General features: G+C 40.8%; 1 protein-coding gene across 7 annotated transcripts in view; it reads right to left on the minus strand.

Moving 5' to 3' along the window:
* The window catches only part of slit2 (slit homolog 2 (Drosophila)), a 251,610-nt gene that overhangs the window by 33,712 nt on the left and 194,088 nt on the right, over window positions 1-23,810 (minus strand). For 5 of the 7 annotated variants that reach the window (XM_034189374.1, XM_034189372.1, XM_034189377.1 and 2 more), the window contains 12 exons: window positions 23,415-23,432; window positions 20,010-20,160; window positions 19,838-19,912; window positions 19,500-19,643; window positions 19,170-19,313; window positions 16,646-16,812; window positions 16,369-16,501; window positions 7,066-7,134; window positions 6,681-6,752; window positions 5,641-5,712; window positions 5,454-5,525; window positions 2,076-2,239 (listed from right to left, as the gene is read on the minus strand). In XM_034189374.1, coding sequence (XP_034045265.1) covers window positions 2,076-2,239; window positions 5,454-5,525; window positions 5,641-5,712; window positions 6,681-6,752; window positions 7,066-7,134; window positions 16,369-16,501; window positions 16,646-16,812; window positions 19,170-19,313; window positions 19,500-19,643; window positions 19,838-19,912; window positions 20,010-20,160; window positions 23,415-23,432 — 1,281 coding nt within the window. The remainder of the gene's footprint in view (window positions 1-2,075; window positions 2,240-5,453; window positions 5,526-5,640; window positions 5,713-6,680; window positions 6,753-7,065; window positions 7,135-16,368; window positions 16,502-16,645; window positions 16,813-19,169; window positions 19,314-19,499; window positions 19,644-19,837; window positions 19,913-20,009; window positions 20,161-23,414; window positions 23,433-23,810) is intronic. The other 2 variants (XM_034189373.1, XM_034189375.1) reach the window with 1 other exon arrangement.

Raw genomic sequence — 23,810 nt, forward strand, 5'->3', positions numbered from 1 at the left:
GTTTTGTGGATGTGTGAGCTACAAAGGCACAGGAAACTTGGTCAAAATTGATGGCAGGATGAAAGCAGCATGCTATCAGAAAATATTGGAGGAAAATTTGCACTCATCAGCCCGGAAGCAGCGTATGGTACGTACTTGGATGTTCCAATATGACAACGATCCAAAACACAAGGCCAAGTCAACCTGTCATTGGTTACAGGAGAATAATGTGAAGGTTCTGGATTGGCCATCTCAGTCTCCTGACCTCAATATCACTGAGCCACTCTGGGAGATGTCAAATGTACAGTTCTTGCAAGACAGCCCAGGAATTTACAGGAACTGGACATTTTTTGCCAAGAAGAATGGGCAGCTTTACCATCAGAGAAAACAAAGAGCCTCATCCACAACTGCTACTAAAGACTCCAAACTGTCATCCGCTGTGGCAACCCTGGACAAAACGGGAGCAGCTGAATGGACAACAACAAGAACTGGGGTATGTAAACTTTTGATCAGGGTCATTTGAATAGTTTCTGTTGTCATTATGATTTAAAAAAGCGTAAACAGTTGTTTGACAATAAATGGCTTCACATAACCACTAACCATGAGTGGAAATTTTTTTTGTGTTATCATTCATATTCTATGAAAAATGTCCAAAAAAAAAAAAAAAAAAAAAAAAAAAATCAAGCATTCTGCTAGTGTAGTGTCAGAATGTTGCATGACACACCCGGTAGTTTTATGTGGTGAACGAACTCAGTAACTAACAGGAGACAGACTTCACAAACAGATGTTGTATTAAAAGATGCCTACACTGATGAACAGATCCACTATGACAGCGCTGGGGTCTTGAAGCAAACATTACATGCACTGTTGCAAAACAAGAGCCTCGACATTAGGGCTCAGCTGTTCTTATTCCTGCATCAACCTGCCCCAAAGTGGGTGGTTTTGCCCTGCTGTGTGTATTAGTGGAGCTATGTGATTGGCTGCAAATACTGGTGCGTCGATGTGGTAAGTGGGTGACGTGATTGCATTGTTTGTTCAAGTAGCATGCATCATATCAAAACTTTGTGATGAATGTATTTGTGTCAGCGTGATAAGCAATAACGGAAGGTTACGTCAGGTGTGTTCATTTCTGTCCCAGACAGATATGAAGCACTTGGTTTTATCAGTTTAGACTGCATGCAAATAATGACATTTGAGCATCAGGTCAAATCCAGTTTGTAATATTAAGTGGTGTGAGGACATTTGGCCATGCTTCATGGAACATTCTGATAACATGTAAACTTTTGAGCACAACTGTATTGTGACATATATACAACAAGGTACAACCTTACCAGTAAAGCATGAGTGTACATAAAGAATCCAAATACATCTGAAAAGGGAGGTGCAATACACAAATTAAGCCAGATCATTCTGGATTATGAGTTAAATTGACACACTTTTGTAAAATATCTGTATAGTTGATAACATTAGATACATTCCTCCAACCCCCAGGCCGGTTGAAATGGAGACTAGTTCTGAAAAACTTGGAACTGAGCACCAGCACTGTTGGTGGAACTGAGGTTCGACAGGGAGATGCAAGATCTGCTTTGTGCCCATATCCCCAAAATATATAACAGAACATCAAGTTTTAACATTCAAGACACATGACAGACATGAAGAAGGGCAGAAAAGCGGTACAGTCTAGTCAGGGTTTATAGGATGAGAAAATCTGGACTGGGACTGTTATGAGGAGGAGAGACTGAGGGGAAAGGAAAGGGAGATGACTGTTTACTTTACCTGGCACCAGAAAACCACAAGGCCCCGGGACGTCTACAGTGCGCCAGTTAGATTAGGTTAAAAATAAGTTTCAGTCATTTTATCATAGTTAATATAAAATATTAGGTTGTGAGGGTTATGGTGAACTGTTACTAACATTTTGCCATGTTAGAGGTTTCTGCAAAAGTCATGCTTAAAAGTACAGTTGTGTATTTTAAAGTTAAAATAAAAGTAACAGTACAGTAGACCACCTCTAAGGGTCCTCTATATTTGGTCCAGTAATATCTGCTTCATGTATTTTCATTTTTTTTGGATGTAGTTTGTGTGTGCATGTAACGTACCTGTGCATGTGAACTTCTTGGACGGTGTGGTGAGCAGCAGTTTGTCGGTCATCTCACCGGGTCCAGCACAGCGGGCGATTCCAGGCTCTTTGTAGCCACTCTTCACCCAGTCTGACAGCCATTGCATGTGGCAGTCACAGTACAGTGGGTTGGCACCCAGTGCCCTGCCGTCAGGCGAGAGAGCAGACCAAATACTGCTCAGTCACACAAATTAATTTTTAAAAAGACACACAAACCAACCTGCAAATGCTGTGGTTCTGTACTCCACCACACCGGATTTCAAAAGATTCTTGCTGATTTCAACACAACTGACTGTGAAGAATGTATTATTGTCAGAAAGGTCTGATACTGTAGTATAGTTCCACTGTAAACAAGGATGGGGATGTAGATCTTATACTACAAAACACATGGTTAGTCTCAACTTCTATCCTGTTCTGTGATTCTGTGAATTCTACTGCTGTGAAATAGTGTTCTGTGAGTTGTTAGTTCTGACTGATCGATTCTGCTCTCTCTTTCTCTCTGTTTGAGTTGCAATTGTCAGACTCGTCTGCAAACAGTTGCGGTGGATTAGGACGCCCTTTAGCGTGTAGCTTGACTGAACTTGCATACGAAAGATCTTCACCATGCGGGAAGACTTTTTGACAACAACAGCTGAACGACAATAATCAGAATTTTTCTTCCTGTTCTTGTTTTGCATTTTTGAAAATTCTTTGTACTTTGGTAGTATGGTCTCAGCAGTTGGTCACCCCTCTGAGTCTGGTCTGCCTGAGGTTTCTTCCTCAAAAAATGCCAGACGGAGTTTTTTTTTAGCACTGTTGCCTTTGTGCTTGCTCATAGGGGTTGGTGAGGTTAGACCTTATTCTTGTGAAGCACTTTGGGGTGACTTACGTTGTGATTTGGTGCTACTGTATATAAATAAACTGAACAGCAGTAAATTGAATTCAAACAAAACAAATACCTCAACAGCAACACTGGTTTCACAAAAAAATCCAACCAAACGCTCTTCTTTGGATTTATCTTATTTTCACATTACTATGGCAGTACAACGTACTTGATTAATAAAACAGTGCTCACTTTGCAGCTGTAACTCATGAATCAACAACAGAAATATAGCTTTTATAGAATCTATTGCAGTAAATAATTGAAAAATTGAGGTACACTTTACCGTCAATGGGAAATGTTTTGATTTACAGCCAGACAGATGAGGCCTGTATTCAAATCATGTTTGAGGAAGGGCTGGTGCACCTACTGTTACATTTGTTGGTAACAAATTTAGGACAGCAATTAACAGCTGGTGTGTGGGCCTTGTTTTTTTATTTTTGCATTTACTACTTGGTCTGACAAAAAGAGTTTAATGCTGTGGATGTACATGCTTTTTCCGGGTTTTTATTTTTCCCCAGATCAGAACCGTTAGACTTTTGTGCCTTTATTTTCCTTTTTCAGTTTGTATATTATGCAAAGTACAGCTGACATGTTATACATGTTGCATGGACGTCGGGAACAGTACATCTGGATTGGCAAACTGGTGTGGTGGTCCCCATCTTTAAAAAAAAGAAAGGGGTTGGAGTGTGTATTTCATTCAGTCCTAGAGGAATCACACTTCTTAGCCTCTCTGGGAAAGCCTATGCCAGGGCGTTTCTGCTTTTGTGTGGATGTGGTTCCATGTAGGTTTCTGTATAGTTTTGTGCGGATGGATTTGCTTCATCAGGCAGGGACCTCCGATGTGTACTGAGCAGGTTTGAGGCCAATTGTGAAGCGATTGGGATGAGAATCAGCACCTCCAAATCTGAGACCATGGTTCTCTGTCGGAAAACGGTGGATTGACCCTTATGGGTTAGGGGAGAGTTACTGCCCCAAGTGGAGTAGTTTAAGTATCTCAGGCTCTTGGTCCCAAATGGGGGTAACTTAAAGTGTGAGATCACTAGATGGATTGGGGCGGTGTCTGATGATTTAGGGATGCTACACCCGACCGTCGTGGTGAAGAAGGAGCTGAGCATGAAGGCGAGGCTCTTAGTTTACTAGTCGATTTACACTCCTATTCTCACCTGTGGTCATGAACTTTGGGTGATGACTGAAAGAATAAGATTGCGGATACAAGTGGCAGAAATGACATTCCTCTATCGGGTATCTGGGCTGCCACTCCTGGACAGAGTGAGAAGCTTGACTATTTGTGAGGGACTCAGAGTAGAGCTGCTGCTTCTTCACATCGAAAGGAGCTGTTGAAGATTATTTTTTTAATATTCCACTTTTTGAAAATGTGAATCATTTTCTGGGGCAAATGTTTCTTTTTTTTTTTTTTTTTTTAGGTGTTTTAAAACAATCATTTTATGACCCAAGAAATGCACACTGTGCACCACAAATCAAAATGATAGTGTTTCGATCATTTCAGAGTCATTTTCTGAAGAAATAATTTGACACTATTTCACACCTTTTGAAACATTTTTGAGGCAATTAATATTTCAGGTTTCAATAGTAGTTTTTTAGTATTTTAAATGTTTTAAAACACTGAATAATTTTTGAAACAAAGGTGTTTTGATGTTTCTTTTGTCACTATGTGGAATATTTCAGAAGGGAATTAAACAACCCAGTCCATCCCTCTAAGTATGTCATTGTTAGTTTATGTGAGTGTTCCAGATTTTGCTGAATATGTCACCAGTGTACATTTTTAGCGTTTTATGGATGCCACGACTGATTGTAATGTAATGTTGTTCATGTCACTTTGCAGCCCATCCTTGCGAAAAATCGGAAGTGAAATGTACTAAAAATAATACACATATTTTACTGCACTGGGAGTCTGTCATGTTGTCACTATCTACAAGATGATCATTTTGTACTTTGTATTCTTGTTCTTCTAACCCTAAAGCTGACCAGACCCCTAACACATGTTTCTGAATGCTAACTCCATGTGCATGGAAATTCGTAAGAATATGCACAAAAATAAGGTGCTTAACTTTTCGTATGATGTCATACAAAACATATTACGAGAATAAGGTGCACGTTACATCACAGCGATGAAGACAAAGGGTTGTTATCCATTATTCAGGTACCTACTATTGCTTCCAAAACAGCACCTGTGCCCCATTCTCCATTTACATCTGGAGTTGCATCAGGAAGGACATCCAGCATGAAACTTGTGCCAAATCAACACGTGCCAAATCATATGCTGTGGTGACCTCACGCAAAAAATAAGCCAAAAGAAATGATTTGCATACAGTAAGTTTGCAAAGAGGCCTGACTGAATGCCTGTTTTGCTTTCAAACTGCATTACTTTTTCCTCCCCCCAATAATGTGTTTCCTTTTTACTATCTGTGAGGTAAAAATTAGACACGTCACAGAAAAAGACGTGAGCAGTGATACATGTACTTGTACATTACTTACAGGTGGGACAGAGACGATAAGTCTTTGAAGGCTCCTTCTGGTATCAAGGATATATCGTTACCATGGAGAGACCTGGGAAAGACGAAGACACACAAAAATGGATTAATTAAACATCGGGATCCAACTCAAGCCTCCTTTTAGAACGTCTTTTATCTGCAACAGCGTATTATCAGACTCAAATACTTACAGCAGACGCAGAGATTTCAGTCCATCGAACGCTCTCACTGGTATGCAGCGTAGGTGATTGTAGCTCAGGATTCTTTATGCACAGAATAAACAAGTTTGCATGTAAGCAAATGCATGAAAACCTCTTTAGATATGATGAGACATTTCAGGACACAGTCATGTCTATGCCGATAATCTACCAAATAAAGTAGTTGCAAAAACACAGACATAATTTAACACAGTTGTTGAGACCAGCACATTTATCTAGTCACAAATACAACTGGACAGACCTTACAAGCACAAACACATGTATATTAGGACCCCCCCCCCCCCTTTTATTTTAATGCTCTTCTGATTAGATTTATAATGGGTGTCTTTTCTTTAGCCCATATATACCATTTTTGAACAGTTTTTCTGCAATCTGTCCATAGCAGTTTTCACATTGCAGGTGCTTTTTCTAATGTACAGGACACTTTACAGATATCTGAATAGTTTTTTTGTATTTTACACTAAAGCATTGGTTCCCAACTCTAACATGCTGATTTTCCACCACTTCAGTCTGATTATATCATTCAGTTGTGGTCAGCCAATCAAGAGCTAAAATGAGTTACTAAAACGAGTTATTAGCACTTCTAAATATTAGTAATGTTCATTTATATGCCTGTATCTGTATGTTTGCCATCTTTAGACCCAGTAACCTTTTTTAATGATGTTGCTTATTCCATTTTTTGTTTGTTTTTATGATTATCATTATTACTATTTTACAGAGGTTTTGTGTGGTGAACATTTTTGTCTCTACTTTTGGCCATGTGGTTCCAAAGAAGCCTTGGACATTCCTTCCCATGAGTCACTGTGGCAGCCCACGTTGCACAGAATTTCGAGAGTACGTGACAAATCAGCCAAAATATGTGAACAGAGTGCAACAGAGGGAACGCCTTCTGATGTCCTTTTTGCCTCTGCAGAGGGCATTTTTCCACCTGAGCCTTTGTAAATCGTGCAGGTTCACGCTCACACACAGACACAAATGAGTGTGCAAAGGGACTGATGTGAAGCCAGACTCACAGGGTAAGCAGCTCGGACATGTTACTGAGGCTGTGGTTGGACAACGTGCTGATCTGGTTGTTACTCAAATCACTGAAAAGAAAACCACAACAGATACATAAAACACACACAGGCAGGCTGTCAATGCATGCACAAACACATCCAGACTGCAGTATATATGCAGTGCTCCTAATAACACTCCGTCTGTACTCTGCTGCACTGAGGTAGTCACACCCACATCACGGTCAAAGCAACCACACATTCAGCGTGACAGAATATCACTTAAGAGTTGATTGATTTATTTCTTTTAAGCAGAGAGCAAAAACAAGCTGATCCTGGTTCTAGGTGTGTCAGTATGTTTGAGAGTCTAAGACCTTTTAGTTTCTGGGGCTCAGATCAAACTTACATCAGTGTTAAGTGTTTGTAGTTGGCGAGTTCAACTGGAACCTGAGTGAAGTGGTTTCCATCCAGATACCTGGGAGAGAGAGGAGCAAGACAAATAAAAAAGTGAGAAAATGAGAGATGCAGAATGGGAGTGGGAGGAAAAGAAACAATGAAAAAGGAGAAACCAAATAGTTTAAATGTGTTGGAAATTCCTCATCTCCAACAGCGTGAGCAGTCATTACTGCTACAGTCATAATAAACACTGGAGTTATCCCCACAGGCAGCCTAACGCAGCTCTACAAACACACAACTCATATCTCTGCTGATGTGTGACAATGGGCTATTAATCCAGCATATTAATTAAGTCTTTGTTAATATTGGAAGAAGCATGTTCCCCGCAGGAGAACTAGTGAAACGAGGGGAAAGCACCATGAACCCTGCTGTCTGTTGTTTAATTTAGGGCAATAAATTTTACATTTATTAGGGATTTTGTGTTCTAGGATTGTATGTTGTGAGATCTAGATCTCTGGCTGGGTTTCTGGAAAAAATAATTCTTATTCAATCTGGTAGCCTGCAAACCATTAGTTTATAGTGCACAGCGTGCGTTGCTATAACTATGCGCGCCAGCGGTAGCGCGCAGTTGCGTCTGTGTACACATTAACCCGGAAACACATACAGTGGCTTGCAAAAGTATTCAGCCCCTTGGTATTTCACACATTTTAATTTGTTTATGGCGTTTCAAATACATAAAGTAAATTAGGCTTCTCAATATAAAAATTTCTAAAATTACCTTCCTTAGACTTAAACTGAAAACAAATCTGTATAACTTCATATAAATGTATTAAAAATACAAAAGCTAAGATGATGGGTTACATAAGTAATCAGCCCCTTTGGTATAATACCTGTAAATCATCAGTTTAATTGCCAGTTTTCTTCAGACAAGTCAGGAGATGGATACATGAACATTTCCAAGTCACTGAATATGTCTTGAACTTTATGTCCATCAGTTATGAAGAAATACAAAAAATATGGCACTCTATGGTAAATCTGTGTGGAGTAGACAGTGCTCAAACCTGAGTGACTGTGCAAGAAGAAGAAGAAGAGTGAGGAAAGCCACCAAGACACCCAGACAACCCAGAAAAGGTTTTAGGGTTCTGTGGCTGTGATTGGAGAAATTGTGCACAGTGCAAATTCTGCGTTTTGTATCTCCAGTTATACAGCTTCATGATGAAGTGGTACAGAGGAGAGTCTTCTTTCACTAAAACATCAGATCTAGGCTAGCATCTCAGATGTACCTTCTGGCAAATTGTAGGTGAATTTTCAGGTCTTCTTTTTAAGAAAACCTTCCTCTACTTCACTTCATCATGAAGCTGTATAACTGGGGATACAAAATGCAAAACTTGCACTGTGCACAATTTCTCCAATTACAGCCACAGAAGCCTATAACTTCTTCTGGGTTGTCTCGGTGTCTTGGTGGCTTTCCTCACTCTTCTCCTTCTTGCACAGTCACTTCGTTTTTCAGAACTGTCTACTCCACACAGATTTACCACAGAGTGCCATACTGTTTGTATTTCTTTATAACAGATGTAAATAAAGTACAAAGACATATTCAGTGACTTGGAAATGTTCATGTATCCATCCCCTGACTTGTCTGAAGAAAACTGGCAATAAAACTGATTATTTACAGGTATTATACCATTGGGGCCCATTACTTATGCAACCCATCATTTTGGATTTTATATGTTTAATTAATTTATATCAGGTTGTAGAGATTTACTTTCAGTTTGAGTTTAAGGAAGATAATGTTAGAAATTTTATGTTGAGAAGCCTGGTTTACTTTTTGTATTTCAAATGTCATAAACAAATTAAAATGTGTGAAATACCAAGGGGCTGAATACTTTTGCAAGCCACTGTATCTCTACAACCAACAGGCATCCATCCATTTTCTGAACCCACTTATTCCAGTTAAGGGTGACAAGAGGGTTGGAGCCTATCTTGGTGGTCACCAGGTGAGAGGTGGAGTACGCCCTGGACAGGCCACCAGTCTATCATAGGGCCACTATTAGGCATGTGGAGTAAAACTTACTCTGCCGGTGTCACCAACCGAACAGTCCCCCCTAAAAATAGGTCTGCCCTGCCTTAACTGCACCTTCACTGCACATGCATCTGAGACTGACTGAGTCTGACTCTCTACACACAAAGCGATCAAAGGGATTAATGTGATTATTAACCATCAGCTGACAAAGTAAAACCTCTTAAATCATTCTAAAGTCAGTTTAAAGCAGAAACGAGGCCGTGTTAAGCAGAAGCGAGGCGATAATCGGTGAGTCGCTACGGACGCTTTGAAATGACGGATACACAGCAGCAGCTGCTGTGCGCTCTGATCCCCCCCCCCCCCCCCATCTTTTATGGTGAAATAATGCTGACTTTATGTGGAAATGATTGTTGTACAAAAGCTTCAGATATCTGTCGCTGAGATAGATGATGACTGGAGCGCAGTTTGAAGCAGAAACGAGGTGATAATCAGTGAATTGATGCTGATGCTCAGAAATGACACTGTTGATGCTCCGACATGACGCATGCGCAATGAAGGCAGGGCGGACCAATTTTTAGGTTGGACCATTTGGTCGGCGACACTGGTACTACATTTGGTCCCCTTGCAAATACAGTTCCATGAACTCTATGACAGAGTGAAATCAACTCATCAAGTTGTTCAACTCTAATAAGTCATTTTTGCAAAAACTAGGTTAATTTCTCTCTGACAGAGGTTTATATAGCTATTTAGAGTGGGACTGAATATAGTCCTAAACAAGTAACTTCTCCACTGCAAAATGTACTGTGTGTAAAACGTGCGTCTTGCTTCGGGTGCAGTGGACTTTACCAGCTCTCCTCCCCAGCCTTCTGTGTTTCTGTGAGTTATTTTTACATGTGGCATAGGTTTTGTTGATTGGAGATCTCATTGTTCTATTATTAACCATGTAATGTCCTCACATTTATCAATAGAATGTAGTAGATATCAATTTTCTCTACAAAACAGTTGCGCTGGGTTAATGTAAATGGACTGCATTTATAAAACGCTTTTCCATCTGCATCAGATGCTCAAAGCACTTTACAAATAATGCCTCGCATTCACCCCGACGAGAGGCTGCTGCCATACAAGGAACTCACTACACTCCGGGAGAAACTAGTGGATTAAGGACCTTGCCCAAGGGCCCTTAATGATTTTCCAGTCAGGCTGGGATTTGAACCAAGGATCTTCTGGTCTCAAGCCCAATGCCTTAACCACTATTTCAAGACCCAGTGCTCTGCTGTTTCTGAAAACGTAACATATGCCACTCAGTAAATTATTTTTAATCACACCATATAGGTATCACTATGATAATATCACAAAAAGATTCTGAAATAACACCATAATGGCCATTTTAAAAGCCATTTTTCCATATATTTCCACAACCAATAGTGTGAGAGAGGTGATCCTCAGCTTATCATTTGTCATTACATGGTTTAAGCGACACTGCGTGCATGTATACTAGAGTTACACAAAAAAAACTTCATTGTCCTCTGAGAGGCACTTTGTAGTACAGCACAGAACATATAAATGCAGTATAGGCTAGAAAAAAAATGCATTGAAAAACAAGTATAACCTGAATACCCAGACTACCAATAACCAGCAAAAATCTATTTAAGCATAAAAATTCAAAAAGAAAAAATAATATAGCACCTTCAACTGCACCACAGACTAAAACAGTTAAATGTGGTCTATTAAACATTAGGTCTCTCTCTTCTAAGTCCCTGTTGGTAAATGATATAATAATTGATCAACATATTGATTTATTCTGCCTTACAGAAACCTGGTTACAGCAGGATGAGTATGTTAGTTTAAATGAGTCAACACCCCCGAGTCACACTAACTGTCAGAATGCTCGTAGCACGGGCTGAGGCGGAGGATTAGCAGCAATCTTCCATTCCAGCTTATTAATTAATCAAAAACCCAGACAGAGCTTTAATTCATTTGAAAGCTTGACTCTTAGTCTTGTCCATCCAAATTGGAAGTCCCAAAAACCAGTTTTATTTGTTATTATCTATCGTCCACCTGGTCGTTACTGTGAGTTTCTCTGTGAATTTTCAGACCTTTTGTCTGACTTAGTGCTTAGCTCAGATAAGATAATTATAGTGGGCGATTTTAACATCCACACAGATGCTGAGAATGACAGCCTCAACACTGCATTTAATCTATTATTAGACTCTATTGGCTTTGCTCAAAAAGTAAATGAGTCCACCCACCACTTTAATCATATCTTAGATCTTGTTCTGACTTATGGTATGGAAATAGAAGACTTAACAGTATTCCCTGAAAACTCCCTTCTGTCTGATCATTTCTTAATAACATTTACATTTACTCTGATGGACTACCCAGCAGTGGGGAATAAGTTTCATTACACTAGAAGTCTTTCAGAAAGCGCTGTAACTAGGTTTAAGGATATGATTCCTTCTTTATGTTCTCTAATGCCATATACCAACACAGAGCAGAGTAGCTACCTAAACTCTGTAAGTGAGATAGAGTATCTCGTCAATAGTTTTACATCCTCATTGAAGACAACTTTGGATGCTGTAGCTCCTCTAAAAAAGAGAGTTTTAAATCAGAAGTGCCTGACTCCGTGGTATAACTCACAAACTCGTAGCTTAAAGCAGATAACCCATAAGTTGGAGAGGAAATGGCATCTCACTGATTTAGAAGATCTTCACTTAGCCTGGAAAAAGAGTCTGTTGCTCTATAAAAAAGCCCTCCGTAAAGCTAGGACATCTTTCTACTCATCACTAATTGAAGAAAATAAGAACAACCCCAGGTTTCTTTTCAGCACTGTAGCCAGGCTGACAAAGAGTCAGAGCTCTATTGAGCTGAGTATTCCATTAACTTTAACTAGTAATGACTTCATGACTTTCTTTGCTAACAAAATTTTAACTATTAGAGAAAAAATTACTCATAACCATCCCAAAGACGTATCGTTATCTTTGGCTGCTTTCAGTGATGCCGGTATTTGGTTAGACTCTTTCTCTCCGATTGTTCTGTCTGAGTTATTTTCATTAGTTACTTCATCCAAACCATCAACATGTTTATTAGACCCCATTCCTACCAGGCTGCTCAAGGAAGCCCTACCATTATTTAATGCTTCGATCTTAAATATGATCAATCTATCTTTGTTAGTTGGCTATGTACCACAGGCTTTTAAGGTGGCAGTAATTAAACCATTACTTAAAAAGCCATCACTGACCCAGCTATCTTAGCTAATTATAGGCCAATCTCCAACCTTCCTTTTCTCTCAAAAATTCTTGAAAGGGTAGTTGTAAAACAGCTAACTGATCATCTGCAGAGGAATGGTCTATTTGAAGAGTTTCAGTCAGGTTTTAGAATTCATCATAGTACAGAAACAGCATTGGTGAAGGTTACAAATGATCTTCTTATGGCCTCGGACAGTGGACTCATCTCTGTGCTTGTTCTGTTAGACCTCAGTGCTGATTTTGATACTGTTGACCATAAAATTTTATTACAGAGATTAGAGCATGCCATAGGTATTAAAGGCACTGCACTGCGGTGGTTTGAATCATATTTGTCTAATAGATTACAATTTGTTCATGTAAATGGGAATCTTCTTCACAGACTAAAGTTAATTATGGAGTTCCACAAGGTTCTGTGCTAGGACCAATTTTATTCACTTTATACATGCTTCCCTTAGGCAGTATTATTAGACGGTATTGCTTAATTTTCATTGTTACGCAGACGATACCCAGCTTTATCTATCCATGAAGCCAGAGGACACACACCAATTAGCTAAACTGCAGGATTGTCTTACAGACATAAAGACATGGATGACCTCTAATTTCCTGCTTTTAAACTCAGATAAAACTGAAGTTATTGTACTTGGCCCCACAAATCTTAGAAACATGGTGTCTAACCAGATCCTTACTCTGGATGGCATTACCCTGACCTCTAGTAATACTGTGAGAAATCTTGGAGTCATTTTTGATCAGGATATGTCATTCAAAGCGCATATTAAACAAATATGTAGGACTGCTTTTTTGCATTTACGCAATATCTCTAAAATCAGAAAGGTCTTGTCTCAGAGTGATGCTGAAAAACTAATTCATGCATTTATTTCCTCTAGGCTGGACTATTGTAATTCATTATTATCAGGTTGTCCTAAAGTTCCCTAAAAAGCCTTCAGTTAATTCAAAATGCTGCAGCTAGAGTACTGACGGGGACTAGAAGGAGAGAGCATATCTCACCCATATTGGCCTCTCTTCATTGGCTTCCTGTTAATTCTAGAATAGAATTTAAAATTCTTCTTCTTACTTATAAGGTTTTGAATAATCAGGTCCCATCTTATCTTAGGGACCTCGTAGTACCATATCACCCCAATAGAGCGCTTCGCTCTCAGACTGCAGGCTTACTTGTAGTTCCTAGGGTTTGTAAGAGTAGAATGGGAGGCAGAGCCTTCAGCTTTCAGGCTCCTCTCCTGTGGAACCAGCTTCCAATTCAGATCAGGGAGACAGACACCCTCTCTACTTTTAAGATTAGGCTTAAAACTTTCCTTTTTGCTAAAGCTTATAGTTAGGGCTGGATCAGGTGACCCTGAACCATCCCTTAGTTATGCTGCTATAGACATAGACTGCTGGGGGGTTCCCATGATGCACTGTTTCTTTCTCTTTTTGCTCTGTATGCACCACTCTGCATTTAATCATTAGTGATCGATCTCTGCTCCCCTCCACAGCATGTCTTTTTCCTGGTTCTCTCCCTCAGCCCCAACCAGTCCCAGCAGAAGACTGCCCCTCCCTGAGCCTGGTTCTGCTGGAGGTTTCTTCCTGTTAAAAGGGAGTTTTTCCTTCCCACTGTAGCCAAATGCTTGCTCACAGGGGGTCGTTTTGACCGTTGGGGTTTTACATAATTATTGTATGGCCTTGCCTTACAATATAAAGCGCCTTGGGGCAACTGTTTGTTGTGATTTGGCGCTATATAAAAAATTGATTGATTGATTGAGTTGTTATCACAATTCAAGCAAAGTATGTAAGCAAGTATGTATCAGTAGTGGAGTACCAACAATATAAAATATCATACAAATAATAAAGAACATGCTACATTCCTCTGTTTATTCATTTTCCCTTCTTTCAGTCCATCTCATTCCCCCGAATCACAAGGTATGCTTCACCCCTCCGCTGCCTTTCATTTATTATTGAACGTGGCCCATAAGATACTTACTTATACTCAGATTTATAACCCTTGGACTGTTAAAGTAGTCACCACATTCTCGCATATCAGAGCAGTGCTAGTAGCATGTCCAGTCTTGTATTCGTCTTGAAGAAATCAAAGTAAAACGGCAAATGAACAATAATCAGTCCTTGGATGTTTGTCTACCTCCGAGCAAACCATTTAACGTGCCACAGATGGACCCTTATTTATGGAGGCCAATAGGGGCTGCAATACTTCCAAATTAACCCTCTGGGGCCGATGCCGTCGTATATGACGGATAAGAACAAGCTTTACTAAATTATAAATAACTTTTTAATGATATGAGATAGAAACTTACTTTTTTTTTTCTGAAAAGTTAACTCCGCAGACTTTCGAGCCAGCCATTGGCCATCTTTGTACTCCTCATAGAAGCTGTGTGATGAGGTGAGCAATGTGAGTGTCCAATCAGAATTGGTTCACCGTCACATGGTTTTACAAAATCCAATCGTAGGGCAGATTTACTGCACGTGAAAAGCCAAAGATCGTTTTCAGGAGTGATATGTTACTAGTTGGCCCGTTTGAATAGCCCCCTGGGTGCTCCAATGAGTACATACTGTTGGTCTCCATGCGCCCTGCGCCATTATGCACAGCAATCAGTGAAAACAGATGGAGCAGACGGAGAGCCTCTGATGACAATCTCACGTGCTCAAACAAAGAGTGTGTAACTATCAGGATTGCTCCACTAGTTTGCATGTGAATGTTACTGGACAACTCTGTTGATTTCTCGGCATAAAGCACTGTTTACCATATCAATGGAGTGAGGGGGAGGGCTGCTCCTCAGACTGTAAGGAACCAAAGTGGGCCAAAGTGTGAATGAAAGCTACAGCACAGAACACTCCAAAACACAGTAGAAATAGAAATTTGTGATGTGACCTTTGTGTAATAGCAGACAGAAATTTTTTTCAGGTTGTCCTGAAAAAAAAGAGACATAAAACTTGATTGTGGGATGCAGGAAGAGCTGTTAACAGCAATAATAAAATATTTATGCCAGGCGAGAGAACTGTCCAAAAAATGCCCTCGGACCCCAGAGGGTTAAGACAGGAAGAGCAAATTCTGAAAAACACCTGCATCAATTCAACAACAGGTAGTTGTATTTTTTTTAAATACTTAAAACTGTCTTGCAAATTGAAAAACACTTGCAAACATAGAGAATAGAAACATTACCCACAGCACAGGTAACACTTTAATTTGAAAACATGTCGACTGCATATTCAGACAAACACACGCAAACAGAAACTTTGCAGCATTTTATGACAACAGAAGTATTAAAAATACAACAGAAGTCCTCACAACAGAACTGAAACTCAGCTCTGCTGACCACATAGAGATGCACTGAACAGTCCGTCCATTAAAGTGATCCGGGCAGAAATTGCTGTTTGTGTTGTATTTAGTTGTATTGTGAAGCTCCACAAAGCGTTTGTATTTGGGTGTGTTGGGTGAATTTGCAGCATAAGTGTTATCAAATTAAATTGTTGCAGGATATATTGGTTTGCGTACTTTGTGATGACTGCAAGTTTTGTTTGTTCAATTTGTAATAGGTTTTTAATGCAACTACCTGCAGCTGAATTGATGCAGGTGTGTTTTTTTGCATTTGTGTTTTCTAATTTTGTGGTTGTTGTCTTAATTTGGGAGTGTTGTGGCCCCTATCAGGCACCATAATTGTCAGATTTATCTTGGGTAGCGGGTAGCAGTCATTCTTAGCTGTCACTGCCGTATTGTCTCTCTGAATATCAATGAGTTTTTATCATTTATGATCACATAGAAGGACACAGGGACATATATTATGTACATGGTGAGTATAACAATGTGGAAGTGCCCAGTAACACTTGCTGAGTGAAAGATTCAACTTTGCTTCACTTTGTCCACCTGCCTAATTAATTGGGTTCTTGGTCAGACCAAGTTCCAGTTTCACAATCAGTATGTCTCACAGTGATGTGTTAATATACTCTATGAAGGAGTCACTCACTGATGATGCTTCCATTTCCAGTTTAAGAATTAGTTTGTAAATGGTGTGCATTGGTTTCTTGGTTTCTCACTCACAGTTCGGTGGTCTCTTTGGGCAGGCCCTTAGGCAGCGTGCTCAGACCCTTGTTGCTGCAGCGTACTACTGTGTCTAGACATGAACACTCTGCTGGACACCTCAGCGCTGGAGAACAACTGTTCTCATCATTTCCTGATAGCAGTGGATGGAAGGATGAAAAGTGTGAAAGAAAGAGAGGATGCAGAAAAGTGTTTATAGAAAGAAAAAACAAATATTTGTTGGGATTCCACATGGAGCAGTGTATCTTGTGTCAGGCTTTTATCTGCTCTCTCTCACCATCTTCACAGGCGAAATCCTGGACAGCCACATCCTGGATAGGAATCTCCTTTAGGAAGTAAGGACTCTGGCAGCGAGGGTTACCTGTGACAATGCGTTTCCTTCTCAACCAGTCACCAAGCCAAGCCAGGTGGCAGTTACAGTTAAAGGGGTTGGCCAGAAGGTTCCTGTTCACAACAGAGAGGTGTCAGAAGTTCTTAGGTGTAGTTTTAATGCTGTGATATTTTTAGTATTTGACAATATGAAGGGCAGCATGTTAGTTATACTGCTATCTTCTGCTGTCCTTTTCATATTGATGTGTACGCATGCACATTGATCACCCTTTAATTGAGTTTTGGTTCTTGCACTGAAAGTGCCTAATGCTGCTTTGGCCAGTGGGATCCATCACTATGCAGGATTGATTCTGGGCTAAGTAATGAACTGGTGCTCAGAAACAGTGAATTTTATTTAGAAGAAACTGGAATCAGCTGAAACAGCTGACGCTGTGTCCTGCAGCTCAGCTGGAGAACACACAGTGACAGCCGACTGTCAGCTGACATGTACAACATCACCTGTCGCCACGGTATCGTGCACACCTGTCCAACTGTGCAGCCCTCCTGACAGCAGGTGGAATGTTTCGTGGTTCACCATTTCGTTTTTGGTTCACGGATTTTCTTCCAGTTTCTGCATCTTTCATTTTATGTGTGAAGAGGCCCTTAAAATTGGCACAATGGTGTAGCTATTAATGACTGATATGTTCCACAAAAGCCTGGCTGTTGTGTTTAACAGTAAAATGTGTGTGGGTCTTCCAGAAAAAAGACTGCATCATCAGAAAAGAACGGCAACTTTATTAACAGCTATATACATCCACCTGTTGCTCATTCATCCCGTCACAAACACCAACTACTCTGCCAGAGGCGGATCCAGCCTTTTTTGTAGGGGGTGAGGCCCCCTCCTGGTTTCTCCAGACACCACACTGGCTTTCTTTTCGAGTTGCCGTTTCACTCTCCACTCGTTTTGGATTTTATGTTTACTCAATACTGTTACTTGAAGTATATTTTATATGAGAAATTTACTTATGGTAAATGGACTGCATTTATATAGCCCTTTTCCATCTGCATCAAACGCTCAAAGTGCTTTTACAATAATGCCTCACATTCACCCTGATGTCAGGGTGCTACCATACAAGGCGCTCACTACACACCGGGAGCAACTAGGGGATTAAGGACCTTGCTCAAGGACCCTTAGTGATTTTCCAGTCAGGCTGGGATTTGAACCAAGGATCCTGTGGTCTCAAGCCCAACGCTTATCCACTAGACCATCACCTCCACTTTTGAAACTTAAATGCAGTAAATGTCGGATACGTTAAGACTTTTACTCAAGTAATATTTTTAAAGGAGAGTTCAACTTTTACCAAAGTAATTTTATGGTAAGATAGTTGTAGTGTCACTCAAGTATCACTTTGAGGTACTTTATACAAGACTGCCAGTACCCCATACCCCCCGCTGCACCCTACATAGGACACCTCAGGGGATCCGTTCCTACACCTTTTTCAACTCCACAAAACACATGTAGACTGGACTCTAAGTCTCCTCTCTTGTACCCTGGCAGAGGCTTTCCCAGGGAACCTGAGACTATGACGATATCAACAGTCAGGTTTAGCGGCTCTCCAATCTTGCTGAAAACAGCCTGCGCTAAGAACTGCCTCCCTTTTCTGAGTTGCCAGGTGGTTTGACGCTTTGAGGTAGACTGAAAGTCATATTTGATGGCCTTGCCAGATACCTTTCAAATGCCATCCTGCATGTGAAAAATACCCTTTAACAGCGACATATCAGTTATAAACTAGATGGGTGTGTAAAGGCCACCAGGATTTTTGGTCCTTGATGCCAATTATAGTGATGTCATTATCGCATATGCTTGAGACATGGAGTGTCAACTGTGCAATCACAATTTTGGATCTGCTGATGGCACCTCTGGTTTCACTGCAAAGCTCAAACACCCAGACCACCTTGTCTAAACATTGTGTGTAACGCCTTCATATAATTTGTTAGAAATGTCAAATGACTTGACAGCAACCCAGTATTCACACATTGCCATACAACTACTAAACAACAACTCTTTTTACAAGTGATGACAGCAAGTGCCTGATTTCTAAAAAAAACAAAACAAAACACTGTTTGATGCATCGGGAATTAGAATCTGCAGCTTCTTTTGCCCATCCCTAATTAGAGAGTTTTAATATATTTTTAGTTGATGAAGTTGGTGCCTCCTGGCACTTGATTGGCATGACATACCTCATTTAGTTGATCAGCACTGGAACAGATGAAAAAATAGGTAACGACAGGGGTCCTCAAAAAGACCAGTACTGAGAACCAATCGTGTACAAAACACTGAATTTATTGGAAGCATCTCTACTTAAATCCACTTTATTTGACTTAATATCAAATTAATCTTGCTGACATAGTTTCACGGTTACACAGTGTGCGTCTCAGTGCAGGTACGATACCCACAGCGGAAGTGTGTGTATATGTGCGTGTGTGCTCACAGTGTTGACAGGGAGTGCAGCGTGTCAAAGGCTCCAGGGTTCATGGATGTGATCTGGTTGTCGTACAGCGACAAGAGGCGCACCGAGCTCAGACCCACGAAGCTGCTGTTGCTCACACAGCTGATGTGATTACTCCTCAGCATGCTGTTCACACACAAACAGGTGCATTTCCGACAGGAAAGCAATACTAATGACGCATTTATGATAATATGACCCTTTGATTTATGCATATGAGGATACATGTTTGTGCGGACATCAGCACAGTGCGCATATCTGAATACTGCATGCATTACTTAATATGATAATGTTCAAGCACGTCTGTGGACTCACAGTGTGCGGAGGCCACTGAGGCCCTTCAGCATGCGGTGGTGTATGTTCTCCAGTCTGTTGGAGGTCAGAATCAGCTCATTGACCCCTGACGCGCCTTCAAACGTTCCCTCTTCTATGTCAGTTATGCGATTATTACTCAGGTTACTTAAAGGTGAGGGAGTGCACAGCAGGAAGAAGAAAAGCATAGTGGTCACAAGGAGAGTGGGAAGTTGAGAGGAGATGTGGATATGTATAAATGCAGAGAAAGACATACAAAGCAGTGGACTAAAGTAATTTGATATTTTCCACTTCCTAACAACCACAACTGATGCATGACGCTCGCAAAATGTCTGACTCACATCTTCCTTAGCTGAGGCAACTTTTTGAAGAGCCCCGTGGCTTCAAGCACGGTGAATTCATTGTTGTTCAGACGTCTGAGAACAGAAAGACAGAGTAGGAGATGAAGAGGGGATGCTCAGAGGTTTTGGCTGCTCGAAACACAGCACACACACCAAGTGGTAGACAACTCACAGTTCGGCGGTGTACTGGGGAATGTGATCTGGTATTTTGGTGAGTCTCTGGTTGGAGCAGTCGACCGTGGTGCCCTCACAGCGGCACTTCTCAGGACAGGCCAAGTCAGCGAAGCAGTCCCCTCCCAGCTTACTGCGGTAATCCTCCGTACCTGACCACAACCACGACATGTCTGAATGAGCTCACTGTGTGAGATCAGTGTCCTGTCTTACACTGAGATTGGTTCCAACAAAAACTTTGGATGGCCAGCGTGACGGCTATAATACACTGATTCTGAGATGGTGCAAAAAAAGGACACTATTGTTGCTTTGTTGGTTAGAAGATTATACAAAATAGAATTGATTTTTACTGAACTTTATGAGATGTTTGAGTCTAATCTCAAATAATAGTCATTTGCTGTGGCGACTGAGTGAAAAACAAGCACCAAAGGGACTTAGTATTTTGCAGCAGAGGTAAATGGAAGTGCCTAGAAATGTGAGAAGTAGTGTGAAAAAAATTGTGAGTCATTGCACATTAAAACAATTTATTTCTAGGAAATTTGTGGAAAAGGCTACTCTGGAATGAACTAATTAATGTGTGGGGTAAGGCCAGATAAAGGAGTGAAAACACAACATTATACTGACGCAAATAACCAACCAACCCAATTCACAGGCCTGAAGGGCAATTTCAGAAATGGAGATCAATAAAGGTAAAACTATATGAACTGATTTATAGTCCACCTTTCCAAATTGGGACATTATGCTATAGCTCAACGGTCATACAGCATTAATTTTGGTGTCTGATAAGTAAGTGCCTTTGTCTTCTCCCTTGTTTTTCACTTGGGGTCGCCACAAGAAATCCCAGGTGGATTAAATCCCAGGTTGCATGTTGATTTGGCACAAGTTTTACGCTGGATGCCCTTCGTGATACAACTACACATTACATGGAGAATGGGCAGGGGTGGGGTTTGAACCGGGAACCTTCCATACTGGGAAACAAGTGCACTAACCGCTTGGTCATAATCCCTTTGGTTTCTAATCCAAGTTATATATTTTGTCATGGCAATGACAAAATACATACAATATTCACCCACTGCACAGTTTCCAGTCACCACTAAGGCTGGATTACTCAGTGACCCAAGCTTTCTCTTTCTTCCAATGACCCTTTGACCCCAGTGTAACAAGCCCTGGCAATATTTTAGTAACTGCTGAGGCTAGAGAGCAAGTTCTGAGTGGATCTGTGCAAGCGAGAAGACTGTTTCTTAGATTTACAATGTGCAGCTTTTGGCAGAGGAATGCACTAATTTAACAAATATAAATTGAAAATTGATTTAAAAGTAAAATATACTGCTCCAGCAGTACACAGACCCCTGAACTGATCTAACTTTACTATGAACCAGTGGATAAAATTATTTTAACATTATAAATCGGTTGAATTAATCTTGTTTCACTTACACTTCTGCATCAAACTCTTGTATAAGTTGAGTGAGTCTGCACAGAAGAAGAAGTAGGGCCTTTACTGCCACTGTACATACATGGATACATATGACGAAATTTGTCCTCTGCACTTATCCCATTCTAATTACGGTTAAGACACAATCAGACCACTCGGAGCAGTGGGCAGCCACAGGCTGACGCCTGGGGACCAACTCCAGATGTGGAGACACTGTCTTGGTCAAATGCAAAGAAAAGAGCAGACCCTAATGTGCCTGATAACAAGAAAATTGACTTTTTGACGTAAAATAAATCAAAACGTGTCTGATAGTGGTAAGTGGTATAATGGATTAATGTACTTATCGGAACATTAATTTCACAATTTAATACTGGTTCAGAAGAGGAAAAATGATGTTATGCTATTTACGCTACGTCAACAACAGCTGGCTTCTTCTTGGCTGTGCTTTCTGCTACTACAGAGGTCTCAAAGTGATTCTAAAAACAGCAAAGAGGGTGCAGGTTTTCTTTGCAACCACCCACTCCACCAGGTGATTTCACTGATTAACATCACTTTGAGCAGATGGAATCAGTTAATCAGTGAAATCACCTACGGAATGGGTGGTTGCAAAGAAAATCTGCACCTTCTCGGCCCTTTCTGGAGTCAGTTTAAGACCTCTGTGCTACTGTATGTGATGCTGCCTCCAGTAGTGAACAATAGAAGAGCAGATGCAGCACTAATGTTTCTGCAGCACAGCAGTAAAAACCTGAAGAAGTCAGTTTTTTTTTCTGAAATATGTATCTGATGGTAAGAAGTGACACTTTTGGCTTATTATCACCTATCAGGGAAAATAAATGACTACATTAAACAAAAATTGTATCTGTCTTCATTGTGTCCCACCAAATATTTCCATTATCTTAAGTATTATTCCTGAATCTTATCATAGTCTGTGTTTCCAGACATATTGCTTTATAAGTGAGTGAGTTACAAATATACTGCTCACTCTAAAATACTGTTGGCAAGGATCAGGTGCAACATTACCCATCATTCTAATTTCAAAATACTGCACGTGTATCACAATTTTTAAAGATCCAAATTCAGTTAAGCCCAAAACACACATACATACATGTGTAAGGTTTCTGCCAAGTTAGACTGTAGAGCAGATGCAGCACAAAAATACAGCATCAAAAAAGAGATTACAGCAGAAAATTGCTCACGCAGACCCAGTCATCTATCACACTGTATAAGCACACAGGCAGGAGATTGCTGTCTCTTGCGTCTCAGCCATGCTGCAGAGTTTCGCAGGGCCGTTCCATGGTGCTTGACAGAACCATGTTCCACGATAGGAACCTGGCAGCCACATGGTTAGATCAAGCACAAAGGAACAACCTGCTGAGTGACTGCTCCTCAGCTGGAACCCAGGGATGGGAAGGGCCAGAGGGCAAGGAGTATCAGGGGCACACAATCGGTCAGGGTGAGAAGAGAAAGAATGCAGAGAGGAATAGAAGAAGAAACGGGAGGAAAACAGAACAGAGGGCGTGTTCAAGGAGCCAACAGAGAGGTGGGCCAATGATGGTGAAGAGGAGAAGAAAAGGGCAAGATTAGAGCAGGGGGAAGGACAGGAGAGGGGCAGAGAAACATCTAAAGACAAAACATAAGCGCAGTTACACAGGAGACAGAGGAGAGTTTCAGCAGCACTGAAGGCAAGAGAAGCCCTGATTTCTACTCACACACACACACACACACACACACACACACACACACACACACACACACACACACACACACACACTCAAAAAAAAAAAAGAATCATTGTGTAACATGATGTAAACTTCATCAGTGTTGTTTTAAAACAGACATGAAGAATCACACTGGGGTCATAGGTCACAGTGGTAGAGGTCAAAGGTGCGACCAGGTCAGATGTCGGCTCAGAGACGAGAGGTGAGGGATTCAGTTGACGCAAAAACAGTGTGTGTTTTTGTGCGTGTTACTTACAGCCGACATGGTGTACTCCTGAGTGTGTGAGCGAGGCAGCAAGAGAAAGAAGAAGGACTTTCACTCGTTTATTTGAACAGGAAAGAAGCTGATGAAAAGCTGAGAAAAATGCTGCAGTTTTTATATATTTATTTATTTTTGGTGCAGTCCCCAGGCAGTGATTCATTTAAAGGAGTAATGACTCGTGAACAGTGGGAATCGTGCTGGCATAACATAACATTTGGTGGGTGCTTTCATCCAACACACATGCCAAACTCATTTGCTTAATGCTCAACTGATTCGCCTTGTTGTTTTGGATCATGAGACGATAACACACCCGGCTGAAAGCGCCATGTCGATGAGTGATAAAAATTAGGCCTTTTATGCTTTCACATCAGTCACTCAAAGGCTGCTGCT

Source organism: Thalassophryne amazonica, chromosome 15 (assembly GCF_902500255.1).
Source record: "Thalassophryne amazonica chromosome 15, fThaAma1.1, whole genome shotgun sequence".
In the NCBI taxonomy this organism is placed as follows: domain Eukaryota; kingdom Metazoa; phylum Chordata; class Actinopteri; order Batrachoidiformes; family Batrachoididae; genus Thalassophryne; species Thalassophryne amazonica.